The sequence below is a fragment of the Electrophorus electricus genome, chromosome 13 (assembly GCF_013358815.1).
Source record: "Electrophorus electricus isolate fEleEle1 chromosome 13, fEleEle1.pri, whole genome shotgun sequence".
Classification (NCBI taxonomy): domain Eukaryota; kingdom Metazoa; phylum Chordata; class Actinopteri; order Gymnotiformes; family Gymnotidae; genus Electrophorus; species Electrophorus electricus.
In genome coordinates this window covers 8,978,006-9,000,514 of record NC_049547.1, presented here as the reverse complement: position 1 = coordinate 9,000,514, position 22,509 = coordinate 8,978,006, and the positions used below count along the sequence as shown (strand labels likewise).

Below are 22,509 nucleotides of genomic sequence, written 5' to 3'. Positions count from 1 at the left end.
GAGAAAATGTAATAATCATTCCTCTGGACCTTCAGGACGCACAGACAATGTTTCCTCACAATTAAAGGTGATTTTTGGCTCTGGGACCTCCCTGCACGGAGAGACAAGACACATGAGGGTGGCTCACAAATGGATGGCATCACTTGAGAGGATGTTCTGCTCTCAATATCTTTACTAATGGCTAATCTTGGTTTGGTGCCCAGAGTAATTTCTTCTGCAGTTGCTTTGTGGAAAACACCCAACCAGAGGCTATAGCCCTGATACATGCTAATTTAATTCCAATAAAGCATTGCTCCTCTTTCAGTCATACAGTCAAGTTTCAATATTTCATGGAATCTGAATATGTTTACACTTACCTCATGAAGGGATGTTTAGCATTTTCACCTGCTGCATCCATTTGCTCTTAGATCTTAACCATGTCTGGAAAACTGGAACTTAATGTGTTAGAAATGGCTTCATGTTTACAGGTGAGCTTTTAATTCTCTCCTGCAGACAGCCACCTTCCATTAAGTCTGTTAGTGGTATATAAACCTACACTGACAATAATTTTTAATTTTATTTTATTTTTTAAAGCACTGGGTTTATAGTGTGAATCTGCATTGTTAGCTATACTACTGATCCATATGGTATTTCTCATAGTATTTCCTTGCTACATTATTTAAGGTTTATATTCCTCTGCTTTTTGACTATATAATCAAATCATGAACAGCTACACTTGAAAAGAGGGTGAATTACATTTTACTAATAACATGTTACATTTTGCAACATTGTGATTGGCAGCAGAGCAAAAATATACAGCAAATAAATTTTTTTCTATTTAGTTTGAGTAATCAAAAATCCCACCCATGGTCCTCTAGTATATGGTACCAGTGCATGGTGCAGTAGGGATGGGTAGTATGATATTTAGATGATTAATGAACTTAATCATAATAGCTCATACACTAGTTTCATTCTGGCTAAACCACTGGTGCCAGTCATGACAGTTGCTTTTTGTTTCGCATGTTTTGTTTTTACGGATTTAATAGTGTTGAATAGTTTTATGAAGGGTTTACACGGTTTACATAAAGAGATTAATCTGTACTGAGTGATCTAGTTTTTGTGTAAGAGTAGAAGACATTCTAGGCCCAGCATTTACAAGGTTTGCTAATTCCTCGTCTTTAATTCAACTAAACTGCATAATTCAGCTACATTATCCAGAAAAATATTAATGGATTGACTTGAAAATCAGCAGATAGTTAACTTGGATCAAGGCAAAAAAAAACTTGTTTGGGACATCCATAATATCTTAATTGAACAGTTTCACAACCACGTCACAGATACATAAGGAAACAAACCAATAGTGAATTATAAATACATAGCTCTCTAAGACTTTTAGAGTGGTTTTACACAGGTAACGTCCAGAGCAAATACAGTACTAGTCATCTAGTATTAATACAGTACTAGATGACTAATCAGTACTAATCACCAGCTGGCATTAAAGTTTAAGAAAATGTGTCGAAAAGGTCACCATTACAGCATACTCGCAGCTATTCCCCCGTCTGAGCCTGCGGTAGAGACCAATGTTACTGGAATTCCCTAAAATATGGGGCTTACAAAGCCAGCTTGCACTTTCAGTCATTTTTGATAGGGAATAATGGTGGAAGGGTCAGGAGAAGAGTCTATAAGCTTGGGCAGATGCTCAGCAGGTGCATAGGATAGCACCCAAAGACTCAAAGGTTATGTCTGCTCCTCACTAACCTGGCAGAGCAAGTAGCACAAAGTGTAGGGTAAAACCAGGGCTGTGGGTTTGATTCCCATGGAGCATGCATGCGGTCATACTAATAAATGTCAATTGCTCTAGATAAGAGTGTCTGCCAAATTATGTAGACAGCTGTTGATTGGAATTTTGGACATCTGAGCTGGACATGAAATGAAAGGGATTCACATGGACTGAGCAGAGTCAGGCACAACAGACCTGTGAGCAGGGCACATTATGGGGAAGCTGATGGATGACTTTGGCGGCTGGCTGTTCCTCAACAGATGGGGTAAGTATGAGTTCTGTAATAGTAAGTCTGGCTGCATCAGAACCAAAGAAGCGAGCGAGCTAATGCATTTTGTCATGAAAGAAGGGAGAATGTTTAAGGATTTAACAGAAAGGATGAGTGTTTAAGATGAAGTGTTTTAGGCTATATGGAGTCACAAATTTTGCTGACAGATTATAACCCAGATAAACTACTGCACACTCATCAGCTACAAACAGCAACAAAAAAACACCTTTATTCTTTGTAAAGATGAAAATGTACAAAACTGAAGCAAAATTATTACAAGTGGCAGCAGAAGGGTTGTTATTCCAACAGCTCACAAATAGACTTAAATTACTCTGACATTTTGGCAAATAACCAATTTGTTATTTGTTTGACATGCAGTAAGAACACATTAAACACAGTCTTTCAGGTCTTTTATGAAAAACCCAGAGCAAAGATTTCATACAATCATTTCTAACAGAATTCAAATGAATTTAACATACTTTTCAATCCACCCTAATAAAACAAAGTAAAATCTCCCAGAAATATAAAGTTATAGAGACAATCAGAGGAGTTAAATTACAGTCCACACCAAGTTGGGTGGACATGTAAAGTGGTGCTAAGGTAATGTCAACCACACAAGAGCACCTTCCTGTCTACAACAGCACCCTCTGCAGGATATGGAAACTTAACTATAAATCTGCACTGTGTAGCTTTTATACATATGATCCAAGTTGCAAAGTTTTCTCCAAATGGCTATGGACTTATTGGAGGCATGTGTGTAATAATTAGGCAATGCACCTTTTTTTTTTGGTAAATTTTAGTTCAATATTTTTGCTTGGTATCAAACAACAGCAGATGATGTTACTCACAGAAAGACCCACTAAATTCCAGAAGTGTCTCGACATGCTTACTGCATACCCAAAATTTTGAATGAGGTTGATTTGCTCAAAAAGCCAGAGTTGTACTTAAAAGAGGCCAACCTTTCTCACAACAGCTCCACTGGGTTCTAAATACTGTACTTCTCTAGAGTGGTGATTTATGGTTAGCTAGAGTCCAGATTAAATTTAGTTAGGCTTACTCTCAAGGTTACACTATTGTCTAGCAGTAGTAAATCAAAGTGGCTCGAGTTTTTGTACAACCTAAAGATGTTCTATATTGGAGAGGCTTCATGGGTACATATGATCAACAGAAGAATAAATGTCCTCAGAAAAGAGGTGAAACATTTTCAGGATTATACACCAAGTCCAGTCACCTTGATTATAACTACAACTGTTAATCTTCTCAGACTTACTCCTGATAGAAATGTGCAGGAAAGAGTGTTGGTGAAGGGTTTTTGGAATGGACTGACAGGCATTGGAGCTGCAGTGAATCATTCTTAACTTATTGTTCTTAGTCATCTGGTGGCCTACTGGCTGGTTCTTAAACTAAAACTTCCAATACACGAGAGGTGCGCCCTAAGATGAGGTTACTCTGCTGAATCCATAAAGTGTCCAGTCCAGAGTCAAAGAGTCCACTGGCTGTTGCTGAGTGGGAGTGGCGGACATGAAGTTGAGATGAGCACAACCTGTTCACTGTGGCATCAGATGCCTCACGTTGTATTTGGAGGTGTCATGGTACTGAGTCATGGGTTTATCTGCAATCCCACAAGTACCCACACCAACCTTCCCATTCACACTTTCTGGAGAGGCAAATATACTGCGCTTTACCTGAGAGATGGCAAAAGGGAGGGAGGGGGAGAGAAAGGGAAAGACAGTGTGGGGGGGGGGTACAGAGAGTGAATTTAAGTCTAAGTAAGGAAGTGCAGACTAAATCAGAATCTTTCAATGCTCCCCATTTCCTACCTGCCCCTTCTTGTTCTTGGAGTAAGCTTTATTGTTGAACTGCTGCCATTTGGATTTCTGCTCCTCCCTCTCCTGCTCAAGCTCCTTCATCCTCTGCACTTTTTTTTGTGCCTTCTTCTTCTTATATTCCCTCTGCTCTGCTAGCAGCTCCTTCCTGTAAGGTTACACAGACACACATACACGCACAGGGATTGTTCACACAAATCAAACTCTCAGCTTATTTGTTTTTTAATTTCAGAGAAAAGAAATTAAAAACTGCCTCTTTTTTAGCCTGAACAATATGTCACTTTACCATCAAAGGCTGCTACTGTGTATATATGAAAAAGGTGAAATGTGGACTAATAATTGGTTATGGATATTGCATTCAAAATGTATGACTATTCAAATATATATTTACATTTACAACAGAATGCATGACAAGTGTGGTTTTATGTATACTCTACATGGCCAAAAGATATGAGGAGAACCCTCCTAATTATTAATTCCATGCACTTCAGTTACATACTACCAATAGGTTTATAAAATCACACTGCAATGTAATCTTTATGGAAATTCACAGAAAGGGATGTACTGAAGTGACTCAGTGACTTTATACATAGCACCATCATAGAATGGCGTGTTTGTCATGAGAATTCTTGAAAGGTTTTGCTCTGCTAGATTTGCCTGTGTTAAGTGTAAGTGCCATCACAATATAGAAGTGTCTAGGAGCAAAAACAGCTCAGCCATGAAGCAGTAGACCATATAGAATTTTTTTTTTCCACTCTGATTTTATCTTCTGTTGCATACAGAGTTCCAAACTGCCTCTGGAAGCCTCATCAGCACAAAAACTATGCAAAGTGAGCTTCATGAAATGGGTTTTCATAACTGCACACAAGCCCAAGATCACTATGTGCAATGACAAGCATCAGCTGGTGTGGTCTAAAGCTCTGGGCTCTCCAGTAAAGGTGTGCTCTGGAGTGATTAATCACACTCCACTATCTAGCAGTCTGATGGAAGAATTTGTGTTTGTGAATTGTCAGGGGAATGCTACCCATGTTCAAAATGCAAAGTTAAGTTCAGTGGAGAAGGGATAATGCCTATTTTCCAGGTTTTGATTAGGCCCCTCAGTTTCAGTCAATGCTAATGTTAATGCCACAGCATATAAAAACATTTTAGACAATTATATTCTTCCAACTTTGAGGCATCAACCCTGTTCTAGCATGACTCTGCTCCTGTGCACAAAGTACGGTCCACAAAAACAAGGATAGATCAGTCTGGTGTGGAGGAATTCCAGTGGCCTGCACAGAACCCTGACCTCAACCCCACTAAACACCTTTAGGATGACTTGAAATGTGAACTGCAAGCCCAGCTTAATATCCAAAATCAGTGCCTGATCTCTCAAAAGCACTTTTGACTAACTGTGCAAAGGTCTCACAAACACACTTCAAAATATTGTGGAAAGCTTTCCCTAGAAGATGAAAGGCCATTATAGTTGCAAAGGAGAAGCCAACTCCATATTAATGGCCTTGGTTTTGGAACAGAATTTCCAACAAGCTCATATACACCAATTAGTCACAATATTGAAACAACCAACAGGACAAGTGAATAACACTGATTATCTTGTTACGATAGTACCTGTAAAGGGATGGGGAATTAGGCAGGAAATAAACAGTCAGTTCTTGGCGTTGATTTGTTGGAAGCAGGAAAAATGAGCAAGCAGCTCTGACAAGGGCCAAATTGAGATGGCTAGATGACCGAGTCAGAGCATGTCCAAAACGACAAGTCATGTGGAGTGTTCCCAGCATGCAGTGGTTAGTACCTACTGAAAGTGGTCTGACGAATGACAACTAATGAACCAGCAACAGGGTAAAGGGTGCAAAAGTCTCATTGATGTGTGTGGGGATCAAAGGCTAGCCTGTCTGTTCCAATCCCACAGATGAGCTACTGTACCACAAACTGTTGAAAAAGTTAATGCTGGGTATAACAGAAATGTATCAAAACACCATGCATCCTGTGTATGGGGCAGACAAGTCAGTGCCCATGCTGACCCCTGTCCACTTCTGAAAGCACCTACACTGGACACATGAGTATCAGAACTGGACCATAGAGCAATGAAAGAAAGTGACAATGGTTGAACTTGAAACTTGAACTTGGAACTATGGGAAGAAGGCAAGCCAGCAGAGGCAGTGTAATACTGGCCCAGGCAATGTTCTGTTGTGAAATCTTGGGTCCTGGCATTCATATGGATGTTACTTTGACACATATTACCCACCTAAACATTGTTACCCCTTCATAGCAACTGTGCTCCCTAATGGCAGTGGCCTCTTTCAGCAGGATAATGCACCCTGCCACACTGCAAAAATTGTTCATGAATGGTTTGAGGAATAGGACAAAAGAATTAAAGGTGCTGATTTGGCCTCCAAATTCCCCCTCTCTCAATCAGATTGAACATCCGGAGGATGTGCTAGGAAAACCAATCAATAGAGGGCCCACCTTGCAATTTACAAGACTTAAAAGGATCTGCTGCTAACATCATGATGCCAGATACAACAGACCACTTCAGGGATCTTGTGGAATCCATGCCTTGATGGGTCAGAGCTGTTTTGTCAGCACAAGTGAGATCAACACAAGGCAGGTGGCTTTAATGTTAGTGCTGATCGTGATAGGTGTATCATTTCCAACCTTGCATAGCACATTTAAGTTAATTTGCACCTTCACTCATACATTATATTGCTACTTGGAGAGCATATACTGAACTTCAATAATAGTCTTTTGCCAACATTCTAATTAATTATGAAATTAGCATCAATATTCTAAGTAGTACTCAGATACACTTTTAGAAACACCAACATACCTGTAAAATGGCACTCGGGCCAGCTCTACCATTATAGCAACCATTTCATAGCACATTCTGTATTATATTGCACTGAAACACACCCTTGTGAAATTACATAAACTGCCTGCAGAAACATTCAGACACATGTATACTTACATGCATATGCACACAGGGGCAAAGACACAAATGCAAATGCTCACTTGGACTTGGGTTTGCTTCCCTCTTCTTTGGTGCCCTTGCCCTGCTCGGCAGCTCTGAGCGCGTGCAGTGGAACCACCTCTGCATTTCCATAGCCAGTGAAGGTGATGGCAGCCGTACCATTCTCGCCGTCTATCTCCTCAATCTCCGCTTCATACAGCCTGACAAGCACACAGCGCTGTAAGCAGGTGAGTACAGGTGTGCGTGCAAATGCACAAACACACACACTCCCATACATATGGTAATGTTTCCTGAACAACATATATGCATTCTGAGTAGAACAGCTTTTCTTGTCACACAAATCTATACAAACATTTCAGAAAAGAGCAAACTGTTCATTTCTATGCTATGATGGAAATTAGCACACTGCCATGATTTGACCTCCAATCAAACCTGAATATGAACACAACAACTAGTGAATGACATCCAAGAGTAAAAAAGGCTATATATCCTTGTAATGGGACAGTTTTAGCTCGTCAAGGTAAAGCATATACCATAGTGTACTTTTCAAGCTAATTATTTATTAAAATCTCTTGTAAATACATGGTTATACTATATAGGCCCCACTATAATCTACCCTTCACTGTACTTTTCTATAAGTCAGGATAACATTTGTACACTGATTAATAGGAGCTACAGAGAGAAAGAGTCTAAAACAGCCCCTCTCAAAACACTCAACACACACTAGCTCTCCATAACTTAGTTTCTAAAACTAACAAAGAGTTATCCAAACCGTCACTGTAACAGTAGGAAGAAATAGAAACAACAATAAGAGCTTCTTCCTACTGTTACTTTCACTGCAACTGTAGGAAGAAAAAGAAAGAAAGAAGAAAATAAGAGCTTCTGTAAGCGATACTTACAGTATTTTTCACCTTAATGCACTGGTTCCCCACTCTCCAAAGGTGGGAATGCATGATACACATGAACCATTGGAGATCCACATATCCATGCAGAGGACTCTTACCGAAACAAAAAACATAACTGAGCATGTGTGAGTGAGTGATACTCACTGTCCATCCTGGCTCCACACTGCCATGCAATTATCTCCTACTTTCCAACAGTGTTTGGGTAGAGCTGCATCTGAACTATTGGCACTAGCTACGCCCTCCGCTGGCTGAGATGTCAACAGGTCCTTAGTCAGTTCAATCACCTCCTAGTATTAAAATAAATGAATAATAAAAATAAGTTTGTCAACAGAATATGTGCTGACATGGAATGACATTACAGAAGTAATGCAGTACTAGCTTCAACAAAAAAGAAGTTACATTTTATGTAGAATGTGAACACACTGAATTTAAAATAAAGTTGAGCATTTAATGACGAGCTTACTCTGACAAGCTTCAATAACCTGTAGTTTAATTACATTTACTTAAAGTTGTTTTAATTACATTTAGTTAAAGACATCAGCTGCGTGACTACTGCAGTAGTGCCAAGATGTTACAAACTCTTTAAAAACTAGTGCCGCTACCCAAATGTTATTGTTCCAGTGCTTTCAGCATGGGGTCTGATTACCCTTTGTAGTGTGACAATTTTTTTGGAAGCACCGATTAATCATTTTAGTTAGGCACATCTCTGAAACCAGTAATTTGGCTAATAAATCAATATGTATTTGTTAAATGAATGACATTTATTAAAACTATCTTTGTTTTTGTAGCTAATATATTAACACTACTGTTGTAGTAAAGTAGCTGTTAATTTAGAGACACTGACAGATGTGGACACTGTGTATTTGGAGCAGCACACTGGGCTGGTGACCATACCTGCAGATCTTTCTGCAACTTGAGTAGATCTTCATTCTCTGGGTCTGTGGAAAGTGCTGCCTCCACTTGCTGGAGCTGAGCTCTATAGCTGCTCAGCTGTTTTACCAAGTCATCAGACATCTGGGAAAAAACAACCACTGGTAAAGCACTTACTCACTCTACCATTTTGTCCTCGGGTACAATGCAGATTCACAATATACATAAAGAGAGAAGGCTTCTGTTGTTCTCCGAAGATGCTAATTCTGGAACCACAACAGTATGACAGATTTTCTGAGTAGCCAACCAACTGACAGTCAGCTAACCTTGAGTTACCATATAAATCTTTACCACTATTCAGCTAGAAACCTACCTTTTTTCTGTGAATGATGACGACTAACGAGCTAGTTTAAGTGAAATCTATCACGTCAGGATACTGACCAAAAAAAATGAAAACAGCCATATATTTTTCTAATTTGGAATCATACAGATGATGACAAACTTACTAAACTTGGACCTCCTGCTTTGAGCACAGCTAATTAACAGAAGTATGTAACCATGACAACAGCACACAGTAAACACACCCGAACCACTCTTGGTAAGATTAATCGAAAAACTGTACACGACTACTGAGAGGGAGTTACACAGCTACAAAAGAAGTTTTTTTTATTTTACTCCATGTCCTCGATACTTCTTGAATAGCGCTCATTCTTCCAGTAAATACTGGTCAATGTAAAACTAAATCCTTAATCTAACATAACTTCACACTTCGTGTGATCAAAGTGTATCATATGCACTTTGATAAATAAGTGCCTGATACAATTTAATAAAGATTGCGGTTCTATGATCAGTTGCGTTTTTGTTCTGTAGCTAGTTAGATTCCTAAAGAAAGCAGCGAGCTGATGTTAACACTTCATAAACATTAGCCCATGTTAGTTAGCTAGGAAGTACAGCTAAGCAGCACACAGCACGTTTAAATGCGGATTAAGATAGCTAAAACAGATAGCCTAAAACGAACTGACGGATCCTAGCTAGCTAACAGTACAAGGGCATGTATTCGCCTTACAGTAACGATTCAATGTTAAAATCTCAATTGTACCAAAGTCATATTTGTTTGTGCCTAAGGAAGGACACTTTTTGTATCATAACAGCGATGACCTACAGCAGTTTTAGCTACAAGCAAGTAGCTAGCGTTAGCTATGCTAGCTAGCTATTTCGAAGGCCCTTCGCAGAGAGGGAGCCATGTTTTTGAAGACACGATTTTTCAGACAATGTTTGCAATATTTCTCTTACCTCTGTGGATTACAAATCAATGATATGTTTAAGATATGTTAAAATGCTAATATTGCTTTTAAATGTCCCATGTACAGCTTGATTTCGATGAAAATAGACTGTTTCGGCGTGTATCCTTTCTCTCCGTGGACGAGTCCTTCTGTAACCGGATATGACGATTAACCGACGTAACTATGGTTCTCGCGGTAAAACCATCGACTGAGTAAAACATAATTAGCCTGCGTTATGCATTCAGTAGTCGGTGCATTACTGACATTACAGGATGGATGCTCGTTTTGAAAAATATCTAATAGGAAACTGGATTGAAAAGTTTAGTTCCAGCATTCAGTAATATTGGCCGTGTGGAAGGCAATGTACATTTCTCATTAGAGCAACTTATTCAGATTTACATTATTATTATTATTTCGATATTATACTATTACTTTAACGTTTTTATCATTACAAGAATACTATGTTTTAATAATTTGTAATTTATTTAAAAATACATTGCTGTTAAAATTATATAGATAGATAGATAGATAGATAGATAGATAGATAGATAGATAGATAGATAGATAGATAGATAGATAGATAGATAGATAGATACATGACATCTGAAAAAAAAGAAAAAGAAAAAAACGTTTTCCCTCACATAAACCATATATTCATGAATAGTTTATATAGGCTACTAAAGAGTGTGCTACAAATTACAAAGGTTAAAAGGTTACTGTGATTAATCAGTGATAAGTCAAATATTACACTGATCACACTATCATTTAAGATGATCTTAACACTACAATGATTTTGGGAAACAGGGCCCTGATCAGTATACAATAGAGCAGGAGTGTCAAACTCAACAGGCCTGTTACACTCAATCCAATGTCAATTAGGCCAGTTATGGTCCACAAGATAATTTTAATTTAAAATATTCTAAAAATCATTTGGTGGGTAGGATAACAACCATATCTGGCCATATCTACTATGATATACTGAGCAGAGTAACAGATATGTGATGTGAACACATATAGATTGCAGGAAAAGACACATATGTATCCCATTTTGGTAAATGAAAATATTTCTTAACTCTAGGCATATTTTTACTCTTTTAAGAGGTTTTCCATCTTTAAAAGGGGGGCTAAAATGGGTTGAGGTTCCAGACAGAGGCAACACTGACCAAATTAAATGTACAGTGGAGAAAGTTCATTTTCAGCAGACACCGTTGCATCGACATCTGTGAAGCTGCTTTGGGGCAAAGGAGCAGTGAGACAATGCTGAAAGCCTCCATCCCAATTACATCCTTGCTAAATAGGAAAAGCTTTGAAGGCATTGTGAAATGTAACATTGTGTAGTATAATAATATTATATTATTATTATTATTATTATTATTATTATTATTATTATTATTATTATTATTAACAATTGGTAGCTTTATTCACATTGACATTAACCTTAATATCATACCCTTAATAATATTTTAAATCAATCAATCCAGGAGGACTTTTTCTACTGGCTCTGTATTGTTTATAAGATACATGTTATCAACTTGATAAGTATTTAGTTTTCAAACTGAGTTTACATTTCTCTTGCAGAATGACAACAGACCCTTGTTAGAGAAGTGCCTCACTAAACAATCTTACCCATTAGCTAGTTCACAACAGCTTTAAATTTATCTATCCATCTCACAATCTAATCACAAAATGAGTTGAAGCAGTGGAATTCTAGCACCTTTTTGGTCTGAAATATACAACAGAAACAGTAGGACAATAACAAAACAGCACTTCTTAACATAGATTTGAATATAGAGTTGTTCTCTCTATACTACAGTGTTTATGAGTAATCTTACAATGGCATTGAGTATTCCTATCATTTGGGCTAAACTTACCCCAGGGCCCAGTTTAACCCATAGCTAACTGTAAAGCTCTAATAACCATCAAACAATAGAGAAAAAAATCCTTCTATCACCTACTGCAGGTATTTAAATGAAGTTTGTGCAACCTTTAACAGTAGAATTAGATCCTCTGAGGTTATGGGTCTAATGTTCCTGCCTTTCATGGAACAGCAGCCACTGCTTTATGTGATCTCCTCTCCCCCCCATATACCTGCCACTTGCACCTGAGCTACACACCACACGATGACATGGCACAATCAGAGGAACCTGAGGGAGATTGACAGAGAGGAATAGAGCATGTGAGAGAATATTTAAAAAATTATGTTATCTCTCACATATCTCGCATGCAAAAATGTGTCAGTGACCATAAACCAACCAACCGGATTTCTTCTCATCACTCCTCCCACTGCTCGTATAGCTTTTGGGTTTCCCACCATCTCAGCAAGCTGCTTGTAGGAGACAGTTTGACCCACTGGCACCCTCGTCTGCAGTGTCCGCAACACGCATGCAGTGAATGAGTCTAACACAGATAGATGATAGTTGTGTGTGCTATAACTGATTCTTAAACCAGCTAATGGGGGTAGCTGTTAGTGTGCATTCACCTTCTTGCAGTAGCTGATGGTGTAAGACAGGTAAACGGAGAGAGCTCACTGACTCTGCAGACCTAAAGTAACTCTGGAGCCACTTCACACAGTGCTGCAACTCTGGCTTCAATTCTGCTGGGTGACAACTGAGGTCACTGCAACACCTACAGAGCATAACATATAATGTAAATAATAAACACACATGCATGCAAATGCACACAAACCTCAATGCAAAATGCATCAACATAATGATTAATTATAGGTATTTGGCAGCACCAGCAAAAGCATTGTATACAGTGAACAATAACATTTACCCTCATACTTTAGGTAATGTCTATTAATATGAAAGGCTGCCAATGGCAAAGACTTGATGGCTCAGGTTTTACTTGGAAGACAAATTTATAGCCAATTGTGCTACTACAGAACTGAACTGTAATATAGTGCAGCAGGACAAGCATGCCTCCATAAACAGTTCTTCACAACAAACCTTATAACACTGCATATTTGTTTATTTTTTATCATTAATTAGTGGTTTACACAAAGGAACTATTTGTAGCTTACAGTAAAACACTTTCTTTAATAATTATGGTTTATTTTAGCAGTTTAAGTTGTTCAGTAATTCTACATTGAACCTGCTGTTCCGATTGTCATTTTGTATATACACTATATTGATTCTGTAAGCAATGCAGACTTTAACAGATCTATCTGAACTCCATAGTAGTGGCAATAGTGTTTTAATGCCATGTGGTACCTTTCTGCTGTTTCCACAGTGATGGTGATAGTGTGTACACCCTTTTCACAGCCGCTAACCTGTAGTTCTCCCACAGGTGACTGAAGAGAGACCGACTGCAACACACAAGGAGTACTGACACTAACACTAAACACACACACACACACACACACACACGTTTTCATTTAGACTCAAAAGAAATGAAGGCTGACTGTGGAGACGCCATTCTAAAATGGTTCTGTGATAAAGTTTCACCTTCGTCTCATGTTTCTCCGTTAACAGTAAACACTATAATACACATTATCGTTCCTTTATCACAAGCTGGGAGGTTAAACGCAAAATACTTCCATTTACGCATTTAAATTAATTTGATGTTTTCTTCCCTTCACCATCAACGACAATTTCCAGAAAAAGCCTTTTCTGGGAGAGAGAAGTGCGAAATTGTAATGGAAATGGTTGGTACCTGAATTGTAGGATGCCACAAATAGTTTTCTAGCCGCGTATTATGCACGTTCTTTGAAGCATAAATCGAGTATATATCAGTCATTTATGCCTATTTTTTATGCCGTGCGAATGGGTCATTAGTTTTACAGACGTCTTGTAGTAAAATGACATTTCCATTTTTAAATTGACTTTATTAAGAAAATTCAATTCAATTCAATACAAAACACCAATACAAAAACCTCACAAACAATATCCACCGGAGGACCCAGACTACCTTCACTCTATACATTAACAATGCCATTTACATCTGTAAATTAGGTATACATCATCCATTTATATGTCCAAAAGAGTCTAGGGACATTTCCACCTCTCCATGTAAAACTAATCCCGCCCAAACAGGGCTTTAGGCACCATAATATGGTTAGCATGGCAAACCTCCACAGAACTGCTAAGATCACTAGTTTCGTGATTTCGTAAGGCGGATAGCTATAGAGCTTACCGTTGATGTAGCATTTTACCAATATATGTAAACTCTCACTACGTGACTTCTGAAGCGTGTGGTAACTACAATAAACCTAACTAGCTAGTTTCATGTTGAATTTGTTGCCATTTCTGTCTCCTTTGAAATACAGTAAATGAAGCGACATGAAAACAGACCAATCGACAACGTACCGTTCGCTAAGCACCATTATTGGATTGGTCATTTTCTTAACCCCGCCTTATTTGTGTAATACAAATTGGGAACAAACCACTGATCAAGTAACCGGTATTATAGAAATGGATAGATGACGCACAGTGAGAAATTTGCCCTGATCGTAGACTTACATGTTGCTCAGTTGCAGAGATATTCTAATAAAAGTGGAAACACGCTGTTTAGTATTTGAGAATAGCGTAACACCCGGCTCGGCCAATCAAATCAGACCATGTATATTTTAGACCACGTCCATCAGCCAGTGACGTCACCAAGCCGTTTTATAATTTTACGACAGTTAGCTACCATCAAGCGGACTAAATGGAAGTATCCTGAATAAACTCCTGTTTTATTGATATATCCCGTCACATAATAATAAACTGCTTGCTGCTCACATTAAACATGTTATTAGCAACACGCACATCCTATATAGTGCCATGATAGAAACTACTAAAAAAACCCGAACATTTTGTAAGATGCGTGGTGTATCGTGCGACAGTTAAGTATGTTTAGGACACAGCCTTGGAATAGCAGATTTTCTTGCACCGTGTATTGTATATTAGCTAGCTAGCCAACTGTGTAACGTTGTGTACGTGGATGTAAACGGACTAGATAGATAGATAGATAGATAGATAGATAGATAGATAGATAGATAGATAGATAGACAGACACACACACACACACAATGTTGCTAGAAGTATTCGCTCGGCTGCCCTCGCACGCATATGAACTTCAGTGATATCCCAATCATAATCCATAGGGTTTAATACGGTGTCTGCCCACACTTTGCAGGTATAACATCTTTAACTCTTCAGGGAAGGCTTTCAACAAAGTTTAGGATTGTGTTTGTGGGACTGTTTAACCATTCTTCCAGAAGCGCATTTGTGAGGTCAGACACTGATGTTGGATGACAAGGGCTGGCTCGCAGTCTCAGCACTAATTCATCCCAAAGGTGATCTTTTGGGTTGAGGTAAGGACTCTGTGCAGGCCAGTCAAGTTCATCCACACCACACTCACTCATCCGTGTCTTTATGGACTTTGCTTTGTGTACTGGTGCACAGTCATGTTGAAAAAGGAAGGGGCCATCTCCAAACTGTTCCCACAAAGTTGGGATCATGAAATTGTCCAAAATCTCTTAGTATGCTGAAGCATTAAAAGTTTCTTTCACTGGAACTAAGGGGCTGAGCCCAACTCCTGAAAAACAACCCCACACCATAATCCCCCCTCCACCAAACTTTACACTTGGCACAATGCAGTCAGACAAGTAATGTTCTACTGGCACCCGCCAAACCCAGACTTCATCGGATTGGTAGACAGATAACTGATTCCTCACTCCAGAGAACACGTCTCCACTACTCAAAATTTCTGTGGCAGCGTGCTTTACACCACTGCATCTGACGCTTTGCATTGCGCTCAGTGATGTAAGGCTTGGATGCAGCTGCTCGACCAAATAAACCCATTCCATGAAGTTCTCTATGCACTGTTCTTGAGCTAATCTGAAGGCCACATGAAGTTTGAAGGTCTGTAGCGATTGACTGCAGAAAGTTGGCGACCTCTGCACATTATATGCCTCAGCATCCTCCTGACCCCGCTCTGTCATTTTACGTAGCTGTTCCCAATCGCTTCCACTTTGTTATAATACCACTGACAGTTGACTGTGTAATATTTAGTAGCGAGGAATTTCACGACTGGACTTGTTGCAACAGGTGGCATCCTATCATGGTACCACGCTGGAATTCACTGAACTCCTGAGAGCGAACCATTCTTTTACAAATGTTTGTAGCAGTCTGCATGCCTAGGTGCTTCGTTTTATATACCTGTGGTCATGGAAGTGATTGTAACATACAAATTCAGTGCAAATGCAAATTCAACGTGAATGCAAATACTTTTGGCAATATAGGGTAGTTCTATTAGTTAACGTCTTTGAGGCATGTAATAAATCTTATGATTGTTCAACATCTTTATCCCGATGAGAACATTCAGTAATACTTATCTGTCTTGCAGGTATCTAAATTAATTAACAGTCTCTGATGTATATAGTAAAGACTTGATTATACATTGAATACTATAGTCTTCCAGGCATATATTACTGGTTAACAGCCTCTGAGGCATATAGCAAAACACATTGAATGACCACTTTATTAGAAACACTGTCCTGTTTACAATTAGAGCTTCCTTGTGTGGAGACTTGTTACCTCTGAGTGCAGCATAAGATCAGGCAAGCATATTTTCTGTGGATCAGTTTTAGTGTGAATCCTGATTAGAATGGGAAAATTAAACAATCTGAGCAACTTCAAACAAAGTATGGCTCAGTGCTAGACTAGCCAGGGCCAGTATTTCAAAAACTGCCAACCAGAGGAGCTTGTCAAGAACCATGCTGACGAACAGACAGGGTGCAGTCAAGCAGACTGCAGCCAAATACAATGCTGGTGCTGCAGTTAATGTATACTAATACATAACTGTCACGGTACGGCCCCTCCCCTCTCAAGTCTGCGTGCATGTGGGTGTGCATGTCTGTGCATGCATGTCTGTGTGTGTTCGTATTGCCACGCCGTCTTGTGTTGTGCACCTGATCCTTGTGTGTAATTGTCATGAGTGTATATAAGTCTCGTTTCATATCATCAAAGTTGTCGGTGTTTGATCTAAGTAGTCTGTGTTAAGACATATGTTTCATGTGTGAATAAAACATGTTTATGTTCGACGCGCCTCGTCCCCGCATCCTGCTTAACCCTCGTCCGTCATAGAAACACCGACCTACAAAGGATGCCTGGGAAAGGCAAAAAGAAGAAGGGAAAGAAGGCAAGTCAATGCCCTCCCACAGCATGCGCAGCGAGGTCTCCCGTGGTTGTGGGCACCCTCCTGACTCCAGGTGCGGACCTGAGCTGGTACAACGACTTCCAATGCTCGGAGTCGGACTCTGTGGACTCATAATGGCCAGCGGAGAGGCCTTCCCTCATCCTGGCCTCGCTCCAAGGAACTACCGGGAGGGAGGAACCCGGTGAACAATTTTGGGGGGGCCCTGTGACGTGTATGTTTCATGTGTGAATAAAATGTATGTTCGACGTGCCTCGTCCCCGCATCCTGCTTAACCCTCATCCGTCACAATAACTTGTTCCTTAGGACTGATGGGCTCTAACAGCAGATGGCCAGTGCAAATGGCCAAAGCAAAACTCCAGTGGAAAGAAGAATGCAAAAATTGGGTCACTGAGCAGTGGAAAATCATTGCCTGGTCATATGAATCCAGATTTCTGTTTCACCATGTTGATGGGAGGATGAGATGCAAACAGCATGAATCGATAATCCCTTCCTGTCAGGAATCAGCAATTCAAGCTGGTTGAGGTGGCATAATGTTTTCTTGGTACACCCTGGGTCATTTGATATATGTTGACATTTTAATCCTATAGAGCATCTCTGGCACCAGGTAAAATGGGTAGGTAAGAAGATGTCTGTACCTCCATCTAATTTGCAGCAACTGGGAGAAGCTATCCTGTCTGCATGGGCCAAGATTCCTGCAGAATGATTTTAACACCTTGTGGAATCTATGCCATGAGGAATTGCTGTGGTTCTGAAAGCCAAAGGAGGTCCCACACACTACTGGATCAGTGTCTCTAATAAAGTGGCCATTCAGTGTATATCTTTCTATACAAGAGCAATATTGCTTATCTGTCTTAAAGGCAGAGGTCATTAATTAACATATAAAGCATATATCAACTCATATAACTGCATATAGCAAATGTTACATATCTTTTTTATAATGATGTGAGTTTTCGATATTTTATACCTGTCTTGCTAACATATAAGGCCATATAAGGCCAAGTTCACATTTCGTGCCACATAGCTCAATGCCATTTTTTGCTCAGTCTGGATTTGCCTATCTTGATGGTTCATGTTCATAACTGCAGTTGACCTCTATCTCTCTGTACTGTGAATGCACCTCTGTCCTCCAAAATGGCATGAGCACATTGATACGTTTTTGCACAAGTCAAGATAAACAAATCCATGGTGAGCTAAAAATTAGAATTAAACAATATGGCTTGTATGAATGAATGAAGGTACACTTGTATAGCACCTTTCTCAGAACCCAAGGATGCTTTATAATCAACACACAGCTTTTTACATCCGGTCAGCACACTAGAAGCAACAGCGCACCACAACCCCCAGGGAGACTGCGTTGGGCAAAAGAAAGGGAGAAAGAAGATAACATCCAGGACAGAGCACCAGCCATCACTGGGCATGCAGGCATACAGTCATTCTCATACACACTCACACTTAGACAATTTTTTGCAGGTTTTTGGACTGTGGGAGAAAATCACAGATCCCAGAAGAAATCCATGCAGATGCAGAGATGACATGGAAATTCTACCAAAATAGAGGCATAAATCTAAGACCCTAATGCTGGGAGGCAAACATGCCAAACACCAAGCCACCATGCTACTCAAATCACATTTGTAATAAGAAAGTAGCATTATGGTAAAAAATTTGATTAGAGTCACCTCAGGTTGGTAGTGTGAACATAGCCTAAGTGCATTCAATACACTTATGTTTCTACTAGGTATCTATTAGCAGTGAATGACGCATATAGCAAACCATAAGGCTACCTGTAGAAATTGTAACATACCTTTAACATATTCTATGCCTAGATAAGAACATTCAATACCTTTGGTAGACATGCCTTCTTTATCCTGATAAGAACATTCAATACCACTTCTTACCTGTATCAATCACTGGTTATCAGTCTGTGAAATGCATAAAAATATGAACCTGCCTGCTCTTTACCTACTTCATTCTATTCAACTGTATCGTCCTTGTAAAAAGCAACTACTTAACAGCTTCTGAAGCACAGGGCTAGCAATACTTGCCTCACGTAGGCATGGCATGAAGGAAGTAAGAGACGACTGCTGCCATGGAGAGGGCACCTGGCAATATGTGTATTGCCTGGCCTTGATGTTGCATGAAGGGAAAGCTTCAGGTTATCATGTGGCATAATCACGTATGACTAAAATATACCTGTTTCCCTGTCTTGTTCTTTTCTAGGGGGCCCACTATGTCCATTCCTATCCTCTCAAATGGAGTTTTAATTATAGGAAGTGGATGCAAATGTGCTGTCAGGACTGATCTGTTTGATGTTAATTGGCACCTTTTGCAGGTTTTACAAAACTTAGTCACATCAGTATACAAGTTTGGACATGTGAAACATGCAAAAATGCGAGCTAGTATTTTATATTTACCTAAATGTCCTGCCCAAGGTATGAAGTGGTCCAGTTTCAGTGTTAATCTCATGACTGCTGGAACAACTAGCAGCTCAAGTTCACCTCTATGTTGATATAGGATTCCTTCTTTCTGAATGTAAACCTTTTTTTTTTTTTTTTTTAGCCCTGTACCCTTCTGCTTTAACCCATCACTCTCAGACACCTCACTGAACCATGGTTACAAAGTTATTCTTGAATCTGCAATGTAGAAATATTTGACATAGGAACATTAATCTTTTCCTGATGTATTTGTACTGACCTCAGAAACCTTCCCCTGCGTTAGTTTTGCTGGCTTGCTAGAACTGACCTCTATTTCATGGTCTTTAGGTAACTCTAGCTTCTCTAGCACTCTAGGTCTACAAAAACTGGCATGTCCCAGCCTAAAACTATTGAATAAGGTAAATTAGCTGCTACTGCTCCCATTACCAGAAATGTTTGGCTATCTACTGTCAAGTAAATCTCACCAGTGGGGCTTCATCCCCAAGTAACTTTTCATTCCCATGTATGCAGCTCACCTTTACTCTAACCTCCTTCCAGTTTTCTCTATGAGTCAGACCTTCTGTAACTGTTTCAATTAAAACAGTTTACTATTGACCATTTATCAGTACTTGGCAAGAACAGTAGCCTTGACTTTTTCATAATCCTCAGCGTGCTCAATGTTCATGTCCACATATGTACCTCAAGCTTTCCCAGTAAGCAGGGGAGCTAACTGAATTGCCAGTGGGAGACCTTCGCAATCTGCTTGAAGGTCACCAAGAAGTGCTCAGTGTCTTCTTCTGGAATCAAGGGATGAAGCTTGGGCTCTCTGAAGCCAGGTGGTACTCTCTGGTCCCATTTTTTTCCTGTCTGAACACTGGCTCCTTCACTGGCATCCTCCATCATTGCTGGTCCTTGCTGGTCCCCTTGTAGTTGTCAGAACTGGTGTTGTAGGCTTAGGCGGATTTGTAATTTCTAGGGCCCCAAGCAAAGATGTGTCTGGGGTCTCTAATCAAAAACATTTTTACTTTTTCCTGCAAAGTACACTTACCCACCTTCTACAATCTTTACCCATGTTTTGGCCAGCACGGGGCCCTATGATCTCTGGGGATCCACACATATGTGTGGTTTGCGTAGTGGTAAAAACTGCCACTGTGTCGGCTCCATCATCACTGCTCCTGTCTGATGGCTTCTCGCTCCACCCACTGTTCCCTGGTGTCTTCGCTCTATATGAACCCCTGGAGCATCTCAGTCAGTTCTTTCAGTGATGTCTCTGTTGCCTTGGTTTTTCCCATTGCTTGCGTTGCTTCATTGTGAGTGGGATCCTTGCCTGAGATGTCAGTCTTACCTTGACTCCTCAGGATCATATTACACCTCTTTCAAATAGCAGAATCACGCAGGAAACAGTTCCCAATACTCCTTGTGAGGTTCCACTTCTGTAACAGTAATACCACTTGTGATGGTCAAGCGAAAAAGACACATGGGTCTGCCTCAGATTATGGTGCAAACGAATGTGTTTATTCAGTCCTAGTGCTAGACGTGAAGAAAATTCTAATTTACCCAGTGACAGAAATAAACTTACAAAAAGAAAAGGAAACATAATATTTACAAATAAATGGAAGTTCAACTATAAAAGCTCACCAAACCAATGCTACTGCTTTTCTCAAGTAATGAAGGCATGTCTGCCTTTTTGGAACTGACTCACAGGTAAGTATTTTTCCTTTATTACTTATTTACTTAGTTAAAATCTTTTTTTGGTGTTCATCATGATTCCTGGCCAAACATAAAACACCTAAGCTGTACAGCTATATGCTAAAGCAAATATTAACATTTTAAATTAAACAGTTCCTGTTCAACATTATGTTTTGTTTCCTCCTCCAACATTATGTTTTGTTCCTCTCCTCCTCTGCTCAATAGTTAAACTCCAAGATAAACACACCATCAATTAATAAAGGCTATTTAGATAAGCATTTGTCTGTTCATCTATATATTTAAATGTCCATAATAAATCAAATGTACATGCACATATACTGTGGTGGAGGGCTGCTCCATCACATTCCTCCCTTTCTAATCTTTTATTGACTTGCAAGCCATTGTAAGTAAGTCTCTTCCTAAAAGAAGGAAATGCACAGAAGTGAACAAGGAAGCAAATAAAGGCAATAAATAACACATTTAGAGAATAACTCCTCCAGGCAGATGTAAATTAGGCAAGGAATTAAAGAATACAGAGTGTGTGGGTGGGTGTATTAAATGACATGGAGTGGGTGGATGCATGAATGGCTATATTAAAGGCCATGAGTGAATGTGTATTATGAGGATAGATATATTAAAGGATACCAAGTGTGTGGATGTGGCTATATGGATGGCTGTATTTAAAGACACTGAGTGTGTGGATATATGGATGGGTGTCTTATAGCTCACGAGTTTGTGGATGGGATGTATTAAAGAATGCTGGATGTGTGGATATATTGATGGGTGTATTAAAGGAAATAAGTGTGTGGATGTGTGGATGGGTATAGTAAAGGACACAGGGTGCATGCATACGTAGATGGGTATTCATGTTGTGGAAGACGCAAAGAGTGAAAGGGAACTTGGAAAAGAGACTATAAGGAAAGAGGGCACCAAGAAAAGGTGGTCAGGGTTAGATCATTCACTGGCAGCTCCCCATTATTCACTGACTGCTCCCCAATGCCTAGTCTGTGTGCCACTGGCACACCAGCTCAAAGTTGTCTCAGTTAGCTAGTAATTTTAAAAGCCAATAGAAATAAAAGAAAGTGGTAGATATGTGACAAAAATATTGCTTCAGACTAAGTACTTTTATATTGCCAAACTTGCCCGAATGACTAAGGGGAGAATTGCATAAATGTAATTATCTACCAAACAATTATTTACCGTTTAAAATAAGATGCTTCTTTTAGTGTGTGTCTGGGTGCCCTATTCTATTAGAGCACAGATAAGCTTTATGCCAACATTATTTCCTTAGTTTCAGCTGCTGTAAGCTGTTAAATCATTAACAGCAAAGCTTTTTGGACATTAACCATTAGAGTAAATCTCCCCTAAGCCCTGCATTAAAGAAAAG

The 22,509-nt window shown here is 39.5% G+C and overlaps 2 protein-coding genes across 2 annotated transcripts; both read right to left on the bottom strand.

Moving 5' to 3' along the window:
• Positions 1 to 2,230: 2,230 nt before the first annotated feature.
• Positions 2,231 to 10,034, bottom strand: smndc1 (survival motor neuron domain containing 1). Its single transcript, XM_027000257.2, has 6 exons — positions 9,890 to 10,034; positions 8,621 to 8,740; positions 7,871 to 8,013; positions 6,863 to 7,021; positions 3,848 to 4,001; positions 2,231 to 3,712 (listed from the first exon to the last, which is right to left on the bottom strand). The coding sequence occupies exons 2-6, from the start codon at positions 8,738 to 8,740 to the stop codon at positions 3,575 to 3,577; spliced, it is 714 nt and encodes a 237-aa protein (XP_026856058.1). The 5' UTR covers positions 9,890 to 10,034; the 3' UTR covers positions 2,231 to 3,574.
• A 413-nt stretch (positions 10,035 to 10,447) lies between these two features.
• Positions 10,448 to 14,123, bottom strand: mgmt (O-6-methylguanine-DNA methyltransferase). Its single transcript, XM_027000252.2, has 5 exons — positions 14,014 to 14,123; positions 13,092 to 13,217; positions 12,359 to 12,504; positions 12,137 to 12,276; positions 10,448 to 12,023 (listed from the first exon to the last, which is right to left on the bottom strand). Exons 1-5 carry the CDS (start codon positions 14,025 to 14,027, stop codon positions 11,901 to 11,903), a joined length of 549 nt encoding a protein of 182 aa, XP_026856053.2. The 5' UTR covers positions 14,028 to 14,123; the 3' UTR covers positions 10,448 to 11,900.
• Between the last annotated feature and the right edge of the window lie 8,386 nt (positions 14,124 to 22,509).